Source organism: Otolemur garnettii, unplaced genomic scaffold (assembly GCF_000181295.1).
Source record: "Otolemur garnettii isolate 467f Iridium unplaced genomic scaffold, OtoGar3 scaffold00092, whole genome shotgun sequence".
Lineage (NCBI taxonomy): Eukaryota > Metazoa > Chordata > Mammalia > Primates > Galagidae > Otolemur > Otolemur garnettii.
Genome location: NW_003852487.1, coordinates 3,209,426 through 3,230,556, shown reverse-complemented (window position 1 = coordinate 3,230,556; position 21,131 = coordinate 3,209,426). Strand labels below are relative to the sequence as shown.

The 21,131-nt window shown below is 41.5% G+C and overlaps 1 protein-coding gene across 1 annotated transcript in view; it reads right to left on the bottom strand.

Moving 5' to 3' along the window:
- Nucleotides 1–21,131, bottom strand: part of CARD11 (caspase recruitment domain family member 11) — a 54,807-nt gene that overhangs the window by 23,895 nt on the left and 9,781 nt on the right. The window contains exons 3-8 of the mRNA XM_012808691.2: nucleotides 8,853–9,065; nucleotides 6,604–6,741; nucleotides 5,486–5,811; nucleotides 2,349–2,528; nucleotides 1,068–1,220; nucleotides 450–575 (exon numbers count right to left, since the gene is read on the bottom strand). Of these exons, the coding sequence (XP_012664145.2) occupies nucleotides 450–575; nucleotides 1,068–1,220; nucleotides 2,349–2,528; nucleotides 5,486–5,811; nucleotides 6,604–6,741; nucleotides 8,853–9,065 (1,136 nt within the window). The remainder of the gene's footprint in view (nucleotides 1–449; nucleotides 576–1,067; nucleotides 1,221–2,348; nucleotides 2,529–5,485; nucleotides 5,812–6,603; nucleotides 6,742–8,852; nucleotides 9,066–21,131) is intronic.

Genomic DNA, 21,131 nt, shown 5'->3' with positions numbered 1-21,131 from the left:
TCCAGCCCTACCACATGGGGAACACTATGTTGAAAGCTTTGATATGGCATCTCCAGGAGCCCACACCCTGCCCCCAAGGCACTGCAACTGTATTTAACCCCATTTTACAGATGAGAGTACTGAAGCCTGGGAGTTTCTATGGCAGCTCGCTGGTGGGTATGCCTCACAAGGCTGGGGTCTGTAGCTGTCCCTCCCATTCCAGGGACTAGGCATTTCAGGACCATGCTTGGTTGTGGAATCTGTCAGAGCCCAGCTAAGACCCTGTGAATTCCAAAAGTCTCTTAGGCTAGAATTTATCTTTGGAATAGAAATACAAAAGATGGATTCACGGGCAATCCCTGCATAGTCAGTGTCTTTACACTAGACAAAATACCCCAACCAGCCCTGTGGCCTGGGCCCTGGCTCCTCCTGAGTGGCCTTGGGTCCCTGTGCTCCAGTGTTGCCCGCACCTGGTCCCGCTCCCGCTCCACCTCCTCCAGCTGCAGCATGACGGTGTTCATGCGGTGTTTGTACATCTCGCAGTCCTTCCCCAGGGTTGAGCACTTAAGCTCCAGGTCCTCCTTCTCCTCCAGGTACTGTGAGCGAAAAGGAGAAATCAATACATGCATTAGGCGATCAATAGGTCGAGGATGACCGCTGTTTTCTGGTCATGCCTTCCCGCTGGCTGGAGCTGGCTTGTCCTCCCTAAGCCATTATGGTCAGGATGTGACCTGTCCCTCTGAGAGCCAGCTGTCTGTGTGGAAGGGATTGCAATAGTGGGACAACCACCTGAGCATTGTCATGGGCCTTGTATGAGCCAGGTCAGGAGGAGAGGACGGGACCAGGAAGATCCTGTGTTGGACTCCTGTGGCCTTTGGTGAGGAGGGGAGGACTGGTGCTAACACAGTTATTCATGCAGAACTGAAAGGAGGTTGGGTGCTGGGAAGGAGAGGAATCGATACCATGGGTCAGACCTAGTCCCCTGGAAGGAGTGCAGGTCAGGAGGTCCTGCTGACCCACATCCGTCAGTGCCTGCTGATGCAAGGGGACCTGCACGAGGCACTGGCTGGGGCCACCACCCCACGTACCTTGTCCCGCAGCTCCTCTGCCTGGCGAACCTCCTCCTGCAGGTTGTAGATCTTGTTGACCAGCTCCTGTCGGTCCTCCAGGGCCTCCTTGCGATCGTGCTCCAGGATGTCCAGGATGGCCTTGTCTGAGTCAGGCAGGCTGCGCTTACCAGCCTGGAAGGAAGTTTGATAGCATTAGGGTGAGGAGTGGGGAGCAAGGTGGTTCTGGAAGGCAGGGGACAGAAAAGCCAGCAACAGATACTGACACAGCAGAGGGTTCTGTAACAGGAAGGCAGAGGAGAAACGTCCCTGGGGGTCTCTAAGCAGTTTATCATTTAAGAAGTTTATCTGGTTTATCTTACAAGGGTACAAGTGAATCTTTCTAAAACCAGAGTATGAATGTCTTAACTTAATGACTAAGAGAATGACATCAAGGTTATGTTAACTAGTTTGATGAGAGTATTTCAAAATGTATATGAAAACAGCACACTGTACCCCATGATTGCATTAATGTACATAGTTATGCTATAAGAAATTAAAAAAAAAAAAAAGAAGTTTATCACCTGGAAGAAGCAGAAAACCCGCTTCTGCTCAGGAGCATCTGCTCAAGAATGTCCTGAGCCTATTGTTCTGCCCAGCTCTTATGGGAGCCCAGAGAAGAAGTTGCTGCTCCCCAACACACTGCACAGGTGACAACAAAGGGACGGCTGATTTACTTTCCAGCCACCCCTAAAATATCACCTAATCTGTTCCTATTAAACCAGGACCCATACTTTGCACCAAAACAGAATCTGAAACCCCAGGCAGTCAATCCTGGGGGAAATGTCTTTAGAGGAAATAGGGGAGGTGTTTTGTTTCCTTCCCTAAGATGTGTTTTGGGATGTTATTCCTAAGTAACTTCCTCCTCCACACCCACAAACGATCCTGTGCTGACAACTGCGGGGGTGTGTGTGAACAAGCGGCAAAGAATTAAAGTTGAGTTTAAATTGTCCTTAAAGTTTCCTCAAATCTTTACAAGCAAGTTAGGTCTCTTGGATGGACTTCTGTCTTTTCACAGTGCTCAGGGCACTGATTTCCACATACATGGTGGCAATGGAAAGCTTCAAGTATTATCTCACAGAGTGTCACTTCTCAACCAGTGGGTGGGTGGTTGCTTCTTTACAAATGAACAACTAAGGTACTCAGGGGTGATATGCATATCTGTGACTCTGCAGTCAGCGAGGAGGCGGGGCCCTGGGACACACACCCACCAGGTATCTTCATCCCCCTTCAGTCTCCCCCCCCACCTGCCCAGGCCCTCACCTGTATGATGGACTGCAGCTCCTGGTTTTTGGTCTTTAGCATCTCATTCTCCCGCTCCAGCTCCAGAACCTGTTCCTTCTTGGGCCGATTCTCGATGTCATTCTTCAGTTTCAGTGACTGGTTTCTTTCCAGCTTACATTCCTCCTCCATCTTATTCAATCGGTGCTTTAGTTGATCGATCTGAAACACCCCAAGGGTCCCCAGGGGAAAATGCAGCTGGCAAGGAACATTCAGGAAACGCAATGTGTCCCCAGATCCCATCGGACTTCTAGCATAAGCTGTGTGTGCCCTCCCTCCTTCTAGCAGGTAGCAGAGAAGGACTCAAAGAAACTTTCTCCAGTGAAACAAACCACTATCTCCTTATTGATGGAGAGTCCCTGGTTAGTCAATTTGGAATAGTTTTAAAGTGGCGATATGTCTCAGAGAAAATCCCCTCAGGTAACTTTTATGGTGTGGAACAGGTTATAGATTAGGAGAAAAGACACTCAACCTAATGTTTCCTCAAGGTATGTTACACATGTCAACGCCTTTTTATAAACATGTTTCTAATTCTGATCCTCAGAACTCAAAGATTCCGTGAAGAAGCACAGGGTTATCAAAAGGAATGAAAACAGGGTCAGGAAGTCAGGATTTTGGGCTCCCTTTCCTGCACCAACTTTATTCCCCAGAGAAGCTGTTTGTATGTTTTATCTTCTTGGACTTCACATAAGATTTTATTTGAACAAATGGCATTGCTGCTAGAAACAAAACAAAACAACGCCAACCTGAAGCAAAACAAAAATATCCCCAGCCTGACATCCATCAGACTGTAAGTTTGTAGGATCTCTGGCTGAAAGGACCTGCCCAGATATATGCCAGAAAAAGCAGCTTCCTGGAGGAGGGAGCTACTGCATCTGGAAATGGGACAGACAAGTGAAGATGTGCTGATTTTCACCCTTAAGAGAAAAAAACTAAGACTAGCAGAAAACTGCTTTTACCTTTATGACTAAGCCTGTCTGCTTTCCCAAACTGATTTGCTTTGGGAAAATACTCCAAACAAGAAGGCTGTGCTCAAGGGCTGCAAAGGAGGCACCAAAGGGGAAGGAATCTCTTTCAAATCTAGGCTTGTAGGGAGAATAGTTTCCGAAACCTGACAGGTAAAGGGCGGTGGCTTTAGCAAGGAAAGAACTGCCCTGCCCTGCACCCCAGTGGCCTGAGATAAGGAAGGGGCATGTAGGGAAGCTGCCTGGGGCTGCAACATGACGGAGGGACTTTGGCCAGATGTTCTTTCCAGTTCTATACAGGCTTTTTCACTATTAACATATCTCCAGGGAAACGTAAGACAGGAACAAGTTCTGGGAAATTATAAGTCCCTGCCACAGTTTAACTTCTCCAAATACTAGGTAAAACAGCACAGAAACTTCTCCTCCTGGTCATGCAAAAAAGAGATTAAAAGAAAAGAAAAGAAAAGAAAAGCCTCAGCATCAAAGACCAATTCAAATATCCTATGCTATGCCCCGATCCTGAGTTCCACACTAGAGGCCATGGAGTGCCAGCACTGTGGGGTGCTTACTGGGTCAGCCACTCTGCCAAACACTTATGGTTCACTATCTCAGCAATCCTAGGCAGAAGTATTAGTTTCATTATTGCCACTTACAAATGAGGAAACTGAGGACAACGGCTAAGTAAGTGGTAAAGAGAGAAGCTAGGATTCGAACTCAAAACTATCAGACTTAAAAACTCAGTTTCTTAAGAAAACACTCTGTTGCCTGTTATACCGCTGACTCAATTCACCTGAATTCTAGGGGATTGTTTACTGATCTGTCTGCTTCACTAAATTGTAAGTGACCTGAGCAGAGCTTAGGTTATTTATCCATGTGTCTCCCACAGCGCTTAGCACTGTGCCTTACACATGGCAGCTGCTTAATAAATATTCTCAGAGTTCATTTTCCACCCAGCAGCTAGAGTGATCCTTCTAAGATATAAATCAATTGCCACTCCTCAGCTTTCAATCCTTTAGTGGCTTCCCATCACGACTAGAATAAATTCCAAAATTCTTACTATTCCTTCATAATCTGGACCCTGGCCATCTCTCCCAACTCCTTTTGAACCATGTGAGGATTTGGCTCCAGCTTCACTGGCTGTCCTGCCATTTCTCAGAATAAAATAATAAAAACGCTTGCTCTATACGTAGGGCCTTTGCATGTGCTCTCCCCTTGAGACTTGCATGGTTGCTTCCCCATTTTCTTTTCTTTCTTTCTTTCTTTCTTTCTTTCTTTCTTTCTTTCTTTGCAGTTTTTGGCCAGGGCTGGGTTTGAACCCACCGCCTCTGGCATATGGGGCCGGTGCCCTACTCCTTGAGCCACAGGCACCACCCTTCCCCACTTTCTTTAGATCTCTGCTCATGTGTTCTCTATTCAGAGACCCTTCCTGACCAACCTATTTAAAACAGAAGCCCTCATTCTCTGGCCTCATACTCTGTATTCTCTTCTTGACAGCACTTACTACTACCAGGCATTTATGTATTTGTTTTCCGATTACAATGTGAGCTTCATGACTGCATGGACTTAGTCTTGAGTTATATATCCCTGGAAAAGAGCCTGGTGCGTGGTGGCACTCAACACAGAGAAAGAAAGAATGAATGAGTGAAGCAAATCCCCGTCCCTTTCTCCATTTCATAGGTAAACTCATTAGCGAAGTCAATCATTTAGTGGGTGGGTCCTCCAGGGGTAGATGTATCGACTATCCCACTGGGCCAGGCACCATGCTGAGCTTTGTGGATACAATGATGAAGGTCAGAGTCCTGGCCCCAAGAAGTTCGCATTGCTGATCTAGCGGACTAAGCCAGAGGCTCTGCATGTGCATGGCCAGAGCGGATCTGGGCCTTAAGCACGGGTCCACGCGTACTTGTCTGCACATGCGCATAGCAGCTTGAGGCAGCTGAGCCAGTGGCGCTGAGCACTATTGGAAATGCACGCATGCGTATGGTGGATCTAGGCCTAAGACCCGCATCCTCTGTTCCGCCTCAGCTGGCTGGGCACCAAGCTTGGGCGTCTGTGAGTGTGTGTCTGCACGTGCTCATGTGGGGGTCTTGAGCCCCATTGACGTTTGTTTCCCCCTTGCTCAGCTGGGCTGTGTAGCCCCCAGGTGCCCCTCACCTCGAGTTGGAGGTCTCGGCTCCTCATCACCGCCATGTTTTTTTCCTCACTGAGCTGGGCATAGCGCAGAGCTAAATTGTAATTGTCATCCTTCACTTTGACCAGCTCGTCGTTGTAGCCGTCTCGTTCCTCCTTCATCTTGTAGTACCGCTCCTGGAAGGTCAGCAGTTCCACCCGGGTTAGCGTCAGCTGCTTCTTCTCGTCCTCCAGCTGCCGAGACTTGGCCAGCAGCTCACACCGCTGCAGGTCCTTGGCCTTCATTTGCTGCTGCAGTTTGATGACCTCGTTCATCAGGAAGTGCGTGAGGCCCTCATGGCCCTCCTCCACTGTGGAGAGGGGGCACCCAGTCAGGCCTGAGGGCTGGGAATGGGAAAAGGAGGTTCCAGACGCAGGCAGGTGTCATTCGTTCACTCATTCACGCACCAGCATTTTACTGAGCTCCTGCTACCTATTAGCGTGGGGATTCAGAGCAGAACAGCCCTGGTCACGGTAGAGATTATGGTGTAGTGAGAGACAGACTTTAAAAAAAAATCAGTGATCACCCACAAATGCAACAGGCTGAGAATTTCACAATGTAAAGGCGAAGGGACCTATGAGAGCGTGTAGGAGAGAGAGAAAAAAAGGACTGGACCATGTATGGTCTTTGTGGGCTGCATTAAAGCCCTGAGTATTTACAAGGAAGTAATGGAAAATGAGAAGAATGGTGAAAATCCTGGAACAGATCAGGAATTAATGTAGGGAGTTGATGGATTATGGGGGTCTGGATTGGAGGTAGTGGTAGAGATGGAGAGAACACTGAATATTGTTTAGGAGGGAAAATTAAGATAAGATGTCCAAGGACTTTGGCCCATAGGACACTGGCAAAAGAGCAGCCAAAGCGAGGACAAGATCCATAGGGTAGAATAAAGTTTTGTTCCACTCTAGCACCTTTCACTTCTTTTGTCCCCTGTTTGTTTGTCCCTCTGTTAACTGAATTTCATCATTAGGCAAAATAAGTGGTTGGCAGCCCCCAGGTCCAACATGTCACAGGCTTAGAGCTGTCCCTCTGCTGAGAAGACACACATATACACACACCTCCTATTAAGAGTGCATATGTTGCTGATGGCAAAGCCACTTACCCACAATAGTAGAGAACCTCCGAGTGGGCTCCTTCCCAGTTACCAGTTTGTACAGTTCTGGGTAGTAAAACTCCAAGCTCTCCAAGAAGACCACATAGCCCCTTTGCCCTTTGGTATGTAGAATGTCCAACAATCGGCCTAGGGGAAAGACCAAATCTCTCTGTGAGAAAAATACATGTGTGAATGGATGCAAGTCTCCAAGTCTGGTCTTATCCTAAACTTAGAGCCCTCAATAAACTGTAATACAATCTCACCACATTCTATCACTCTTTAGTTGTATCTCAAAGTCCAGATAATGTAACTCACAGTGCCAGGGCTTAGGTAGTTCAGTGAGTGTTCATTTCCTTTCTATAATAAATTGGTAGAACTAGAGTAAATGGAATTGCAGTACAGGAAATCATTCATTTCAAAGGGCTTCCTAATTGACCACAGCTAAAATGAACTATACAGGCACCAGCTCTCCTGTGACTGAGGGAGGGTGGAGGCACAATAACAGTTATGGGATAATATGTGGTTCTCTGGGATTCAGAGCAAGGAGGCAAATATTTAGTTGGGGAGGTAGGAAAAGTCTTGGGAAGTAGGCATATTCCATGTTCTTCTTTGGGATTATTAGAGTCCGAAAACATCTTTAACCTAAATGTAATTTCCCTAGCAGTTTCCAGCATCTATACTACTAGTTTTACTTATTGCTTATATTTCTTGGTCCTTCCTTAAGCATTTTATTTTCAGCTTTATCTTTATCGAGGTCCTAAAACTACCTTTTTCTGTATTACAGACATAATAAGTTTTATGTTGTATCAACCCTGATTGTTTGGTGAAGCTGTCTGGAGCACTGTTTTAAGAAGGATTCCAAAGTTACATGGCAAGCTCAGTGGGAACTCATACTGTGATTGATAAGCAATGTCTGCCATTGACGCAAGAGTCTCAGCTTATGAACTGCTTATTGCCAGCCATGCTAGGGGACAGTAATTCTCAAACCTTTTAAACTGTGATCCACAAAAAGAAATATACTTTTTTTGGGGGGGGGTGACAGGGTCTTGTTCTGTCACCTAGGCTAGAGTGCCACGGCCTCAGTCTAGCTCACATCAACCTCAAAATCTTGGGCTCAAGTAATCCTCCTGCCTCAGTTTCCCGAGTAGCTGAGAGTACAGGTGCCTGCAACTACACCCAGCTAATTCTTCTATTTTTAGTAGAGATGGGGTTTTGTTTTGCTCAGACTGGTCTGGAACCCTTGAGCTCAAGTGATCCTCCCAACAAGTCCTCCCAGAGTGCTAGGATTACAGGTGTGAGCCACTGTATCTGGCTAGAAATATACTTTACATTAAGGCCTAATGTCCATACAGAAAGACTATAAACATACAGAGGGTGCCAAAAAAATGAATACACATTTTAAGAAAAGAGAAAGCTATTAAAATTATAATACTGAAGTCACGTTTGACTTCTGCAATTATAAGAGGTACAAGATACAATATACAAGATAACAAACGTTATTGGTATATATTAAATATTATAATTTTAATACAGTTTTTCCCTTAAAATGTGTATACATTTTTTTAGCACACTATGTATATGTGTGTATGTCTATAAAACTAAAACAAGTTTCACAAATCAAACCTGTTATCTTTACCAAATCTGATAAGGTGCCATACCCCCAAGTCAGGTTAGAAAAGCCTAAGGACCCCTTCTTAGAATAATACTTTTAAGAAGATAAAAAACATTAAATTACAAAGGAAACCAATTATAATAAAATACAGTTATTAAATATTAAACAAATTTGTGATTCAGTAATAAATGTACTGCTTTATTAATACATTACATAACAAGATCTCTTGGCAGGTCTAGAAACTATTATAATTTCAAAGGAGAGATGAGCATAAATGGTATTTTTAGAGACTTGCAACAGCTGTAATGCGATATGAAGATATTTATAATTTTTATTGTTGACTAAATCACAGGATTACTAATCACCACTTGTAATTTGTTGCCTACTGACATTCTTAATTGAAAGCAATGCAAACGTCAGTTTAAGTTGTAAAATAAAGATGTGATTCCCTCTCCTCTCCACCCCAAATTCATGGGTCCTTTAAGCTCTGTACACAGGCAGCTTGATGGGGGGGACAAGAGTAGATGATCATCTATGGACCCCAGTTTAAGAATCCCTAACCTAGGCACAGCTAATGGAAGGGTATGTCCTGATGCGGCCACGTGTGGTTGCGCCCCCCTTCCCCAAAAGCACTTCTAAAGGTTACCTGCCCGGTTGATCTTGGATGGCAGCATGGGAGCATTAAGCACTTCATCTTCATCTTGCTCATCAATGACCTTGCACTGGCGCAGGTAGGGGGTGAGCTTGGCGGGGTTGATGTAGCGACTTAGCATGTGCCGGTTGCACTCCACGTTCTCCCACAAGGCATCCTCCTCATCCTTCAGTGTCTCCATGTAGTCATCCATCTCTGGCCCTCCTCCTTTTAGACATAAATCCCAACAAGCTTAATGAAAGAGCCTTACTGGGATGGCTCTATAAAATCCTTTGGAGTGATGTGTACAATATATTGTTAAGTTAAAAGAAAGAATACTGCACTGAAGAGAAAGGTGTATATGGCATTCTACCTTTTCTCTAAGAAAGGAAGGGCATATGAATATAAAAAATATACATTTCCATATATACTAAACATAAACAATGGAAAGTTAAGCCATAAAAAATTTAGAAGATTATTTATAGGGCCGAGAGGGAAACCTCTACAGTTGGAGTATACCCTTTCCATCTGAGTTTTTATGATTTGCTAAGAATGTTTCCTTCCCCAAGCAATATATACTATTGCTTTTGTTTTAAAACTTCACATAAATGGTGTCATGCTGTAGGTTTCCTTTTTCAATGTGCTTTCTCCTCCTCTACATTTTTCAAGATTTATCTACATGGATACATTTCTCCTCCTCCACATTTTCAAGATTTATCTACATGGATACAATTTATTCATTTTTAAAAACAGCTTTCATGAGATATAATTCACATACCATGTAATTACTGATTTGTGTACAATTCATTGTCTTTTAATCAACTTGTGAGGTGTCAAATGGAACTTTACCCTGGAAGTGAGAACAATGTAACCTAAGTATTATACTCTCATATTAATTTGAATAAAGTTTTTTAAAAAAAGACATTGTCAGGACAGCGCCTATGGCTCAAAGGAGTAGGGCGCTGGCCCCATATGCTGGAGGTGGCGGGTTCAAACCTAGCTTCAGCAAAAACTGCAAAAAAAAAAAAAAAAAAAAGACATTGTCAAGAAAATGAAGAGCCAAGCCACAAGCTGAAGGAAAGTATCTGCAAAACACAAAACTGATAAAGGACTTGGTTCCTGAATTTATAAAGAACTCTCAAAACTCAATAAAAACAAATCATCATCATCATCATAACAAAATACACAACTTAATAAAAAATGGCCAAAGATTTAAATAAACCATGCAAATGGCAAATAAGCCCATGAAAAGATGCCCCACATCATTAATCATTTAGAAGATACAAATTGATGTGCTGGGCATGGTGGCACGTGCCTACAGTCCCAGCTACTCCAGAGGCCAAGCAAGTTTGGATCACTTGAGGCCAGGAGTTAAAGGCCACAGTGAGCTATGATCGTGCCACTGCACTCCATCTAGCTTAGGCATGAGAGCAAGACCCCATCTCTAAAAAAAGTAAAGAAGAAAAAGAAAATACACATTGAAACAGTAGAGGAGATTACTATATGCCTATAAGAATGGCTAAAACATTTTTTAAAATAAAACTCAAGTGCTAGCAAGAATATGGAGCAACTGGAACTCTTATACATTGCTAGTGGTACAGTCACTTTGCATAGTTAGCAACAGCTTCTTTTTTTTTTGAGACAGCATGTTACTCTGTCACCCAGGCTGGAGTGCAGTGGTGCAATCCTAGCTCATCATAAAGCCTTGAACCCCTGGACTCCAGTGGTCCTGCCTCAGCCTCCTGAGTAGATGGGACTATAGGCATGCACTACGATGCCCCTTGTCTCACTATGTTGTCCAGGCTGGTCTCAAATTTCTGCCCCCTAACAACCCTCCCTAGGCCTCCCAAAGTGCTGGGGTTGCAGGTATGAGCCACCATGTTCAGACGGTTTCTTAAAAATTAAACATGTACTTGTATGATTCAGGAATCCCACTCTTTGGTATAGAACCAAAAGAAATAAAAATTTGCATTCATACATCTGCAACACTAACATTCACAGCAGCTTGATTAATAATAGCAAAACCCAGCAACAACCCAATCATCCTCCAGTAATGAGTGGATAAATAAACTGTGGTGTTACTGACAATAGACTACTACTCAGCAATAAAAAAGAATGAACTATTGCAGTGGCTCATGTTTAAAATCCCAGCAATTTGGGAGGCTGAGGTGGAAGAATAGCTTGAGGCCAGGAATTCAAGAACAGCCTGGGCAACATAGTGCGACTCCATCTCCACCAAAAAAAAAAAAAAAAAAATTTTTTTTAAAAATAGCCAGGCATGGTGGCATGTGCCTGTAGTCCCAGCTACTTGGGAGGCTGAGGCAAGAGACTCCTGGTCTCCCTGCTTGAGACCAGGAGTACGAGGCTGCATTGAGCTATGAGTACACCACTGTACTCTAGCCTGGGCAACAGATTGAGACTGTGTCTCCTAAAAAAAGAAAACAGAATTACTGACACAAAAAAATAATGAATTTTAATGCATCATGCTAAAGAACACAAACTCAAAAGGCCACTTACTATATGCACAAATCTTATCCATCCTTCAAGTCCCAGATTAAATGTTACTTCTTCTTTGCAGCCTTATCTAACTACCACCTCCCTGTACCTACACAAAGACAAAAGTGATTTGATGTGCCTCTAAATTCCAAGGATTTTATCTGTCTTGCTTACATTTACTGCCTTATTTTGTACAACTGTGTGTGCCAATATCCTGTTTTCCCAACCAACTAAAAGTACCCAATCTGATTCACCTGGGCATTTAAATACACACACACACACATATGTATACATATACATATACATATACACACACACATACACACTTGTGAGGTACGCAATTATCACCACAATCTAATATTTCTGTCCTCCCTACAAGAAACCCCATTCCCATTAGTAGTCACTTTTCTTTCGTTTTTGTTTTTTTCTGAGATAGAATCTCACTCTGTTGCCTGGGTTAGAGTGCAGTGGCATCATTAAAGCTCACTGCAACATCAAACTCCTGGGTTCAAGCCATTCTCTTGCTTCAGCCTCTCAAGTAGTTGGGACAATAGGCACCCACCACCACGCCTGGCTGATTTTTTACTTTTTGTAGAGATGGAGATTTGCTGTTGCCCAGGTTGGTCTAGAACTCCTGGCCTGAAGCCATCCTCCTCCTTTGGCCTCCCAGCATACTAGGATTACCGGCTATCATGCCCAGTAGGTAGTCATTCTTGACCTCCTTCTACCAGCTTCCTCATTAGCAACCACTGATCTATTTTCTGTCTGCTACAGATTTGTGTGGTCTTTCATCACTAGCGTCTTTTACTTAGCATAATGTTTCCAAGGTTCATCCAGATTGAAGCATGTGTCAATACTTCACTTTTCTTTTAAAAAAACAAATTTATTGAGATACAACTCACCTTTTTAAGTGTACAATTCAATGGTTTTAGTATATTCACAGAGTTGTACAACCATCACCATGATCAATTTTAAAACATTTTCATCATTTCAAACAGAAACTCCGTAACAAATTTCCCTCCAATACCTGCCCCCCCCACCCCTAAGGCAACCACTAATCTACTTTCTGTCTCTATAGATTTGCCTTTTCTGGGCATGTAATAAATATAAAATCATTCAAATTTATGGTCTTTTGTGACTGGCTTCTTTCACTTAGTATAACGTTTTCAAAGTCTGTCCATGTTGTAGTACATATCACTACTTCATTTAATTCAGATTGTCAAGTAAGCATAGGGCCAGTGGCACAATGGACAATGTGTCTGACTATGGATCAGGGGATTCAAATTGCCAAGTAATTCTTCATTGTATGGATATACCACTTTTAGTTTATCCATTCATCCACTGATGGACATTTGAATTGTTTCTATCTTTTGTCTATTATGAATAATGGTGCTATGAACATTCATGTGCAAGTTTTTGTGTGAATGTATGTTTTTATTTCCCGTGGGTAGATACATAGGAGTGGAACTGCTAGGCCATATGGTAACTCTATGTTTAACATTTGAACACCCGTCAACTGTTTTACAAAGAGCTGCATCATTTTCCTTTAGCATTGTATGAGAGTTTTAATTTCTCCACATTCTCACCAGCACTTGTTATTGTCTATCTTTTTATTATAGCTATTCTACTAGATGTAAAGTGGTACCTCATTGTGGCTTTGATTTGCATTTTCCTAAAGACTAACAATGCTGAACATCTTTTCATGTGTCTATTGGCCATTTGTTTATTAAGAAATGTCTATTCAAATCCCTTGTCCATTTTAAAATTGGGTTGTCTGTCTTTTATTATTAAGTTGTAGGAGTTTGGTATGTATTCTGGATGCAAATCCCTTATCAGATATATGACTTGTGAATATTTTTTCCCATCTTGTCCATTGTTTTTTCTACTTTCTTAAAGGTATTGTTTGTAGCACAAAAGTTTTAAATTTTTATATAGTCCAATTTATTGCTTTTTCACTTGTGCTTTTGGCGTGAATCTAAAAAACTCAAGATGATGAAGACATACTACCTTTTTTTCTTAGAGTTTTACATGTTAGCTTTTGTGTTGAGGCCTATGATACATTTTGAGATAATTCTTGTGTATGGTGTGAGGTAGGGGCCAACTGCATTGTTTTATGTATGGGTATACAATTCTAGCACAATTTGTAGAAAAGACTATTTTTCTCCATTGAATGGTCTTGGCACCCTTGTGAAATCAATCTATCATAAATATAAGTGTTTGTTTTCACACTACCAATTCTATTCCATTGATCTATATGCCTATCCTTATTTTAGTGCCATATTGTCTTGATTATGGTAGATTTTGGTAGGTTTCCAAATTGTGAAGTATAAGTCCTCCAATCTTGTTCTTTTTCAAGATTTTTTTGGCTTTAGGTGCCCCTTACAATTCCATATGAGTTTTAGGGTTAGTTTTTCAATTTCTGCAAAAAGGCAGCCAGTTTTTTGATACTGAATCCACTGAATATATAGATCAATTTAGGGGAGTATTGCTTTATAATAATACTAAGTTTTCCAATCCATAACATATTTTTTCATTTATTTAAATCTTCTTCAGTTTCTTTCAGCAATATTTTATAGTTCTCAGTGTACAAGTCTTGCACTTCTTTCGTTAAATTAATTCCTAAGTATCTTATTGTTTTTGATGACATTGTAAATGGGAGTTGTTTTCTTAATTTCATTTGTGGAGTAATCATTGCTGGTCTGCAGATATACAATTGATTTTGCGTATTAATCTTTTATTTTGCAATCTTGCTGAAATCATTTATTAGTTCTAATAGTTTGTTAGTAGTTGCCTTATGAAATCCTACACATAAGATCATGTCATCTGGCTCGGCGCCTGTGGCTCAACCGGCTAAGGCACCAGCCACGTACACCTAAGGTGGCGGGTTCGAATCCCCAGCCCGGACCTGCCAAACAATAATGACGGCTGCAACCAAAAAATAGCCGGGCGTTGTGGCGGGCGCCTGTGGTCCCAGCTACTTGGGAGGCAGAGGCAGGAGACTCGCTTGAGCCCAGGAGTTGGAGGTTGCTGTGAGCTGTAATGCCATAGCACTCTACCCAGGGGGACAGCTTGAGGCTCTGTCTCAAAACAAACAAACAAACAAAAAAAAAGATCATGTCATCTGCAAAAAGAGATATAGTAGAACTTCTATAATTGGACCACTCAAGGGACTGTAACAAACTGGTCAACATATGGAGATGGTCAACATAAGGAACGAAGCCTACTATATTGATATGTACATGTGGTGCATGTCCAGTCTATGATAATTATGTCAATGTAAGGAGGTGGTCAATGATGGAGATTGTACTGTAGTTATATTTCTATTTTTCTAATCTAGATTCCTTTTATTTCTCTTTCTTGCTTAACTGCCCTGATTAGAACCTCTAGTACAATATTACATAGAAGTGGTGAGAATGGACATCCTTATCTTGTTCTTAATCTTAAGGGGAAAGCACCCAATCTTTCATTATGAAATATCACATTAGGTATATATTTTTGTGTTTGATTTTTTAAAACAGTTGTCTCTTATCAGATTGAGGAAATTTCATTACATTCCTTTTTTTATAATGTTTTTGGATGTTTCTGTCATGAAAAGGTGCTTGATTTTTTTGTTATCTATTGAAATTGTTATGTAGTTTTTGTATATATTGACATGATATATTGCCTTAACTGATTTTCAGTGTTAAACAAACTTTGTATTCCTGGCATAAATACCACTTAGTCATGACTAAATCTCAGTTATCAATTTTATATGTTGCTGGACTCAGTTAGCTGGGTGTTTTTTCCTTATTTTTGCATCCATATTCAAAACAGATATTGGCCTGTAGTTTTCTTTCTCTCTGATATCATTGTTTGGATTTGATATCATGGTAATACTAGTCTCACAGGATGAGTTAGGATGTATTCCTTCCTCTTCTACTTTTTGAAGAGTTTTTGAAGAATTGGTATTAATTATTCTTTTGTTTGGTAGAATTTACAAGTGAAGATATCCAGGGATGAGCTATTCTTTGTGGATAATGATGATGGTGATGATGACAACAATATTAGTTTCATAAATTTTGTTTTCCTTAGTTATTATAGATTTATATTTTTTGTTTTTTCTGGAGCCAGTTTCAATAGTTTGTGTCTTTCTAGGAATTTGTCATTTTATCCAAGTTATTTATTAGCAGCAGTTGCTCATACTATCTTTCCTAATCCTTTTTCTTTCTGTAATAACATCCCCTCTTTCATTTCTGACTCCAGTAATTTGAATATATTCTCTTTTTTCCTTCAGTCAGTCTAGCTATAGGTTTATCAATTTTGTTGGTATTTCAAAGAATCAGCTTTTGGTCTCATTGATTGTATGTTTATTTCTGCTCTAGTCTTTTATTATTTCCTTCCTTTTTCTTGCTTTGAGTTTAGTTAGCTACTCTTCTTTTTCTACTTTTTATAAGGTGAAAGGTTAGGTTATTTGTTTAAAATCTATATTTCTTCCCTTTTTTCTTTCCTTCTCTTTCTTTTTCTTTCTTTCTTCTTTTCTTTTTTTTTTTTACAAGTTGATTTATTATCTTTTTTTAGAGTTAGTTTTTTTTAATTAAATCATTGCTGTGTATGTTAATGCAGTCAAGGGGTACAATGTGCTGGTTTTATATACAATTTGAAATATTTTCATCAAACTGCTTTGTTTCTTGCTTTTTTTTTTGCAGTTTTTGGCTGGGGCTGGGTTTGAACCCACCACCTCTGGTATATGGAACCCGTGCCCTATTCTTTTGAGCCACAGACACTGCCCTGTTTCTTTTTTTGACAGGGTTTCACTTTATCACCTGTCTAGAGTGCAGTGATATGATTATAGCTTATTGTAACTTTGAACTTGTGGGCTCAAGTGATCCTCTTGCCTCAGTCTCTCAAGTAGCTAGCACTACAGGCATATGACACTATGCCCAGATCATTACAAAAAATTATTTTTAGAGATGGGGTCTTGCTATCTTGTCCAGGCTGATTGGGAATTCCTGGCCTCATTTGATCCTCCTGCCTTGTCCTCTCAAAGTGCTAGGGTTATAGGTGTGAGCCACTGAGCCTGGACTTTTCTGCTTTGTCAATACAGGCAATATAGCTATGATTTTTCCTTTGAGCACTAGTTTAGCTGCATCCCATAATATTTGACATGTTGTGTTTTCACAACAGATTTTCTAATTTCAAATTCTCTTGTGATTTTTAAATTTCCCTTGTGGATTTTTCTTTGAGCTATTGGTTATTTAATAGGAATGTGTTGTTTCATTTCCCCATATTTGTGAATTCCCTGAGTTTCTTTCTGTTACTGACATTCAATTTAATTACATTGTGGTTGGAAAATGTACTTTGTGTCATCATAATCATTTCAAACTTTTGAAGGTTGTTTTATGGCCTGGTACGTAATCTGTTCCAGGGAATTTTTTAGGTGTGTGCTTGAGAAAAATGTATTATTCTGCTGCTGTTCAATGGAGTGTAGTACAATTATGTTATCTGTTAGGTCTAGTTTGTTTATAGAGTTGTTCAAGTCTCCTATTTCTTGGTCTTCTGTCTAGTTGTTCTACCCTTTATTGAAGGTAGGGTAATAAAGTCTCCATTTATTATTATCCAATTAAGTATTTCTCCTTCTAATTCTGTGAGTCCTTGCTTCATGAATTTAGGGGTCGGTCAGGTGCATATGTGTTTATAGCTGTTATATCTTATCGATGAATTGACCTTTTTATCATTAAGAAATGTTCTTCCTTAGTAATATTTTTGTTTTAAAGTCTATTTTGTCTGATATTAGTCTGGCCACTCCAGCTCTCTTAAATTGTCGTTAGCATGATATATTTTTCTGCCTTTTTTACTTTCAGTCTTTATATATACATATATATATATGTGTATATCTATATCTATATCTATATATATATAGAGAGAGGTTTTACATAACCTAATATATAGGTTGTTAATTTGATAATCTGTGACTTTTAATTGACTTTTAATTAATCATTCATCTTTTAACATTGTATATTATTCCATTATAAGAATATATAATTTATTCATTCCCATACTGTAGCACATTTAATTTTCCCTTAGTTTTTCTCCTGAACACTTAGCACTGTTTGCAATAGAAGAAATGGAAGCAACCTAATTGCCTATCAGCAGAGACTTCTGGTTCTTTTGTACTATATAGCATTTAAAAAGATGTGGTTATATGAAAACATCCCCAAGATACACTGTTTTTAAAAAAGTAAATTTCAGAATATATACAGTACACAATCATTTATATAATCCAACACAAAGCAAGACTATAATTATATAGATGTTTGTGTAAGTGTGTGTATGTGAGGGAGGGAGGTTTGAAAGGATATTGTTACAATGGTTATATCTGGGAAAAGGGATGAGTTCAGAGGTTAGTGGCCAACATTGTTGCAGTATTTTACAACAAGTATGTTTATATGTATTGTGTAGTTTGTAAAAAAGAAAAGACAATTTAACAGAGATTAAAGCCAAGTCTAGGGCAGTACCTATACCATATCTAATATTTGCCTTCCTACCATATCCCCTCTGAAGGCCAGAGCCCTGATATACCTTGTTAATACCAAATAACCCCTCTGGCCACAGCCAACTGTCCTGCTCCAGGGAAGACCAGTTAACACTCTGGGTTCCAACAGTCATATTCCTGGATTTGAGGATTTCAAGTGCAGTGGGATGGGTGAGTTCAATGTGGGGAATTGAGCTAGAACATATCATCAGGACAGCCATGGAGGTTGGAGCTGAGCCAGTGAAGATAGACACAGGAAGGTCAGGGATATCAGGGCAGAGGGGGACAAGTAGAGGGGGACCAGTAGAAGGAGCTGGCCTCCTCCAGGAGCTGTGCAACACCACAGAGGCCATGAGGCTGCGTGGGAAGTGGGTGGCGAGGTTTCCTCTCTTGGTGCAAAATTTGGTCTCCATCCCCATGAGTCTTGGTCAAATGTGGTTTCTGACACACCTTGGCCTTCGATAACCTTCCCATTAATTTGAACTATTTAAAGTGGAATTTTGTTAACATCTATTTGCTGTTATGAACAACAACCAGATATAAAGTGATTAAAAATGAGTATTTGGGTCCCCATTCATTAACTTTAGATAGATAATAACAGCTTTGTTTCGGAGACTTGTGTCTTAATTTCTACAAGCCCTTTTGCTATCACATAGCATTGGCTACCTGGGTCACTTGGTGAGGGTTTGCAGTCCAGTCAACACAAATACACCCACTTCACTGGCTTGTTCTGACAATGTGTCAGCATGATCATTCTCATTCAGAAAGGAAATGTATATGCCTTTATTATTTTTAAGGCATCGATATCCTATGAATCTGATTCAATGGAGCAGGTGGCAGACACTGCTGGTGTCTCTCCATACCACCCTCCTACTATTTCTGCTAATAGAATCCTAATTTTTTTTTTTTTCCAGGAATCGGCAGCCTCATGCTTCAAGGAGGTCAGACATCTAAGCTGCAAGGAGTGGGTCTCATTTGGTCTGTCCCAGTGGCTAAGAAGTAGGCACATGAAGTGCTTATGGCCCATGTAACCGGCAGGAAAGTGCACTGGCACAGTTCCAGTGGTTTTCCTTGATCTTGAACAGGAACATAAAAGAGGGACACTCTTCATTGAGCTTGTGGATGTTAGTGTGTACAAAGGTGTATGTGATGCTTTGGGTCGCTGTGCCCAGCCTATGACCTGATGACTCACCTGAGGGCAAATGCTAACACCCTCAGGATGGCAGATGTTGAGAGATGGAGAGACTCTGGGTCCTTAATGTCATCTCCTGGGCCTGGAGTTAACCAGCAGTGGATGCCTCCTGCTTCTAGACTCTTTCATCTGTAAGATAATAAATGCCCTTCGCCCTAAGCCATGTGAAGTTGAGTCTACTGTGAGCTGCAGCCCAAAGCCTCCTAACTGGTAAATGTATCTACTTTGTGCAAAAACTTTCCCAGCACTGTGAATGCACAGAAGAAGCCAAAGTCAGGTGTTAAGAGGCTTCCACCTTTTGGGGAATCAGAAGGCATGTAACTAGGAATTATTTACATGGCAGCTCAAGGCAGGAAGACAGGCAGGTCTGGCTGGACTGAGAAGCATTTCTTACCAGCCTTCATGGAGCAGGAAGTTGTAGCTGGCACATGGAAAGTCCCAGTTCCAAGAGTGCTCAGTGCCACAGAAACATTCCCTCTGAGATTGAGATGGCCAGTGCAGCTCCTGAATAGCTTGTTAGTCAAGCAGAAGTGACTAGGGAAAAACCTTATTTCCAGAACAGGGATGAAAGGAACCCTCCCATCTCAGATACAATGCAATGAAATCATAGACCCCTTGATTTCATTGGCACCTAGGGCATCAGGAACAGCCCTGTGCAGCAAAGCTGCTTGGCAACCAGTAGTCAATTCAAACCTGGGCAAGGTGGCCAGTTCCCATAGCCAATGTAAGTGCCTGCCCTGTGCTAGGACATGGTCCCTGCCCTGCCAGGCACCCAATGTGTGGTGGCCAGAGTTGGCTGCCCACTCCAGCCACTGCAGCACTCACAGAGGCCTGTAGGGTGGAAGCTGAAGGAATGGAATGCGCTTCCTGCCTGGGCTGGCCCTGTGTGGCAGGCACTGTATCTGGTCCTTTCTAGAAATCATCTCACTTAATTATCACACCTGCTGTGAGAGAGGGACATGCTCATCCCTGTTCTGTAGACAATGAACCCAAGAAACGGCCTACAAGACTTGCTCAGGGGTGTACAGCCAGTCTAACTGGGATCTCCACCCAGACTTCCCCTTAACGAGGACTCCCCGAGACTCCCCTCCTCCTCCAGCAGGTAGAATTTTGAGTAGGATATTCTGGATAGAAAAATAGGTAAAACAAAGCAGCTGAGTGAAGGATAAGAGTTCATATTATAAAGAACCTAAGCTGTGAGGAGACAAGATCTAAGCTCATCTGTTTCCACCTGAGAGGCAAAGAGTAAGAATGATACTGCACTTTTCCCCTGCAGGGGTGCACCTGTAGACACCTGTTAGAGGTTGAAAAAACTTGAGGATTGGAAAATGAGTTGGTTTTACCTGGTGGGGTTGAACATGCATACTACACAACCCAGGTTTCCCTCCTGGGTATAAACCCTGGAGAAAACTCTACCCATGTGTACCAGGAGACCTGTGTGAGAATGCTCAGTGGTGGCATCGCGTATCCGAGAACCTGGAAAACACACTACCCTAAGGCAACAGAGTGGATAAAAACCTGGATATTCCACTCTGTAGTAGTGAAAATGGAAAGAAATATAGCCACATGCAGCAGCATGGAAAGACCACAGGAACATGATGCTGAGTGAAAAAAACAAGTCGCATACAAAAGGAAACGCTGCTGTTACAGATATGTAGTAAAAGCATACTGAGAGGCAAGGAACTGATAAAAATCAGAATGTGGCTCCCCCTCAGTAGGGGCAGCCAGAGAGACATGACCTTAGAAGGATGCCCAGGAGACACGGGTGATAGAAAGAATTATGTCACTGCTTTAACTGGGCACTCAAGTGTCCATTTTGTTGTTCTTTGTCTCACAGGGACACATTACATCTATATTTTTATATGTATAAAGTATTTCATGGGAAAAATCTATGGAGAGTTTAGCCAGCTACAAAAGAAAAAGAATGTCTCAGACACAATTTGAAATGTATTTTCCCTTCCACACATTTCACTGTAACTCAGCCTGACTCAACCTCATCACCTGGGACAAACCCAGCGGCTTGTGTCAAGCTCTGGGCAGTTTCTTTGAAAGCAATTTTCCCCTAAATGTACTCTGAGATGCTGGGGTTCTGAAT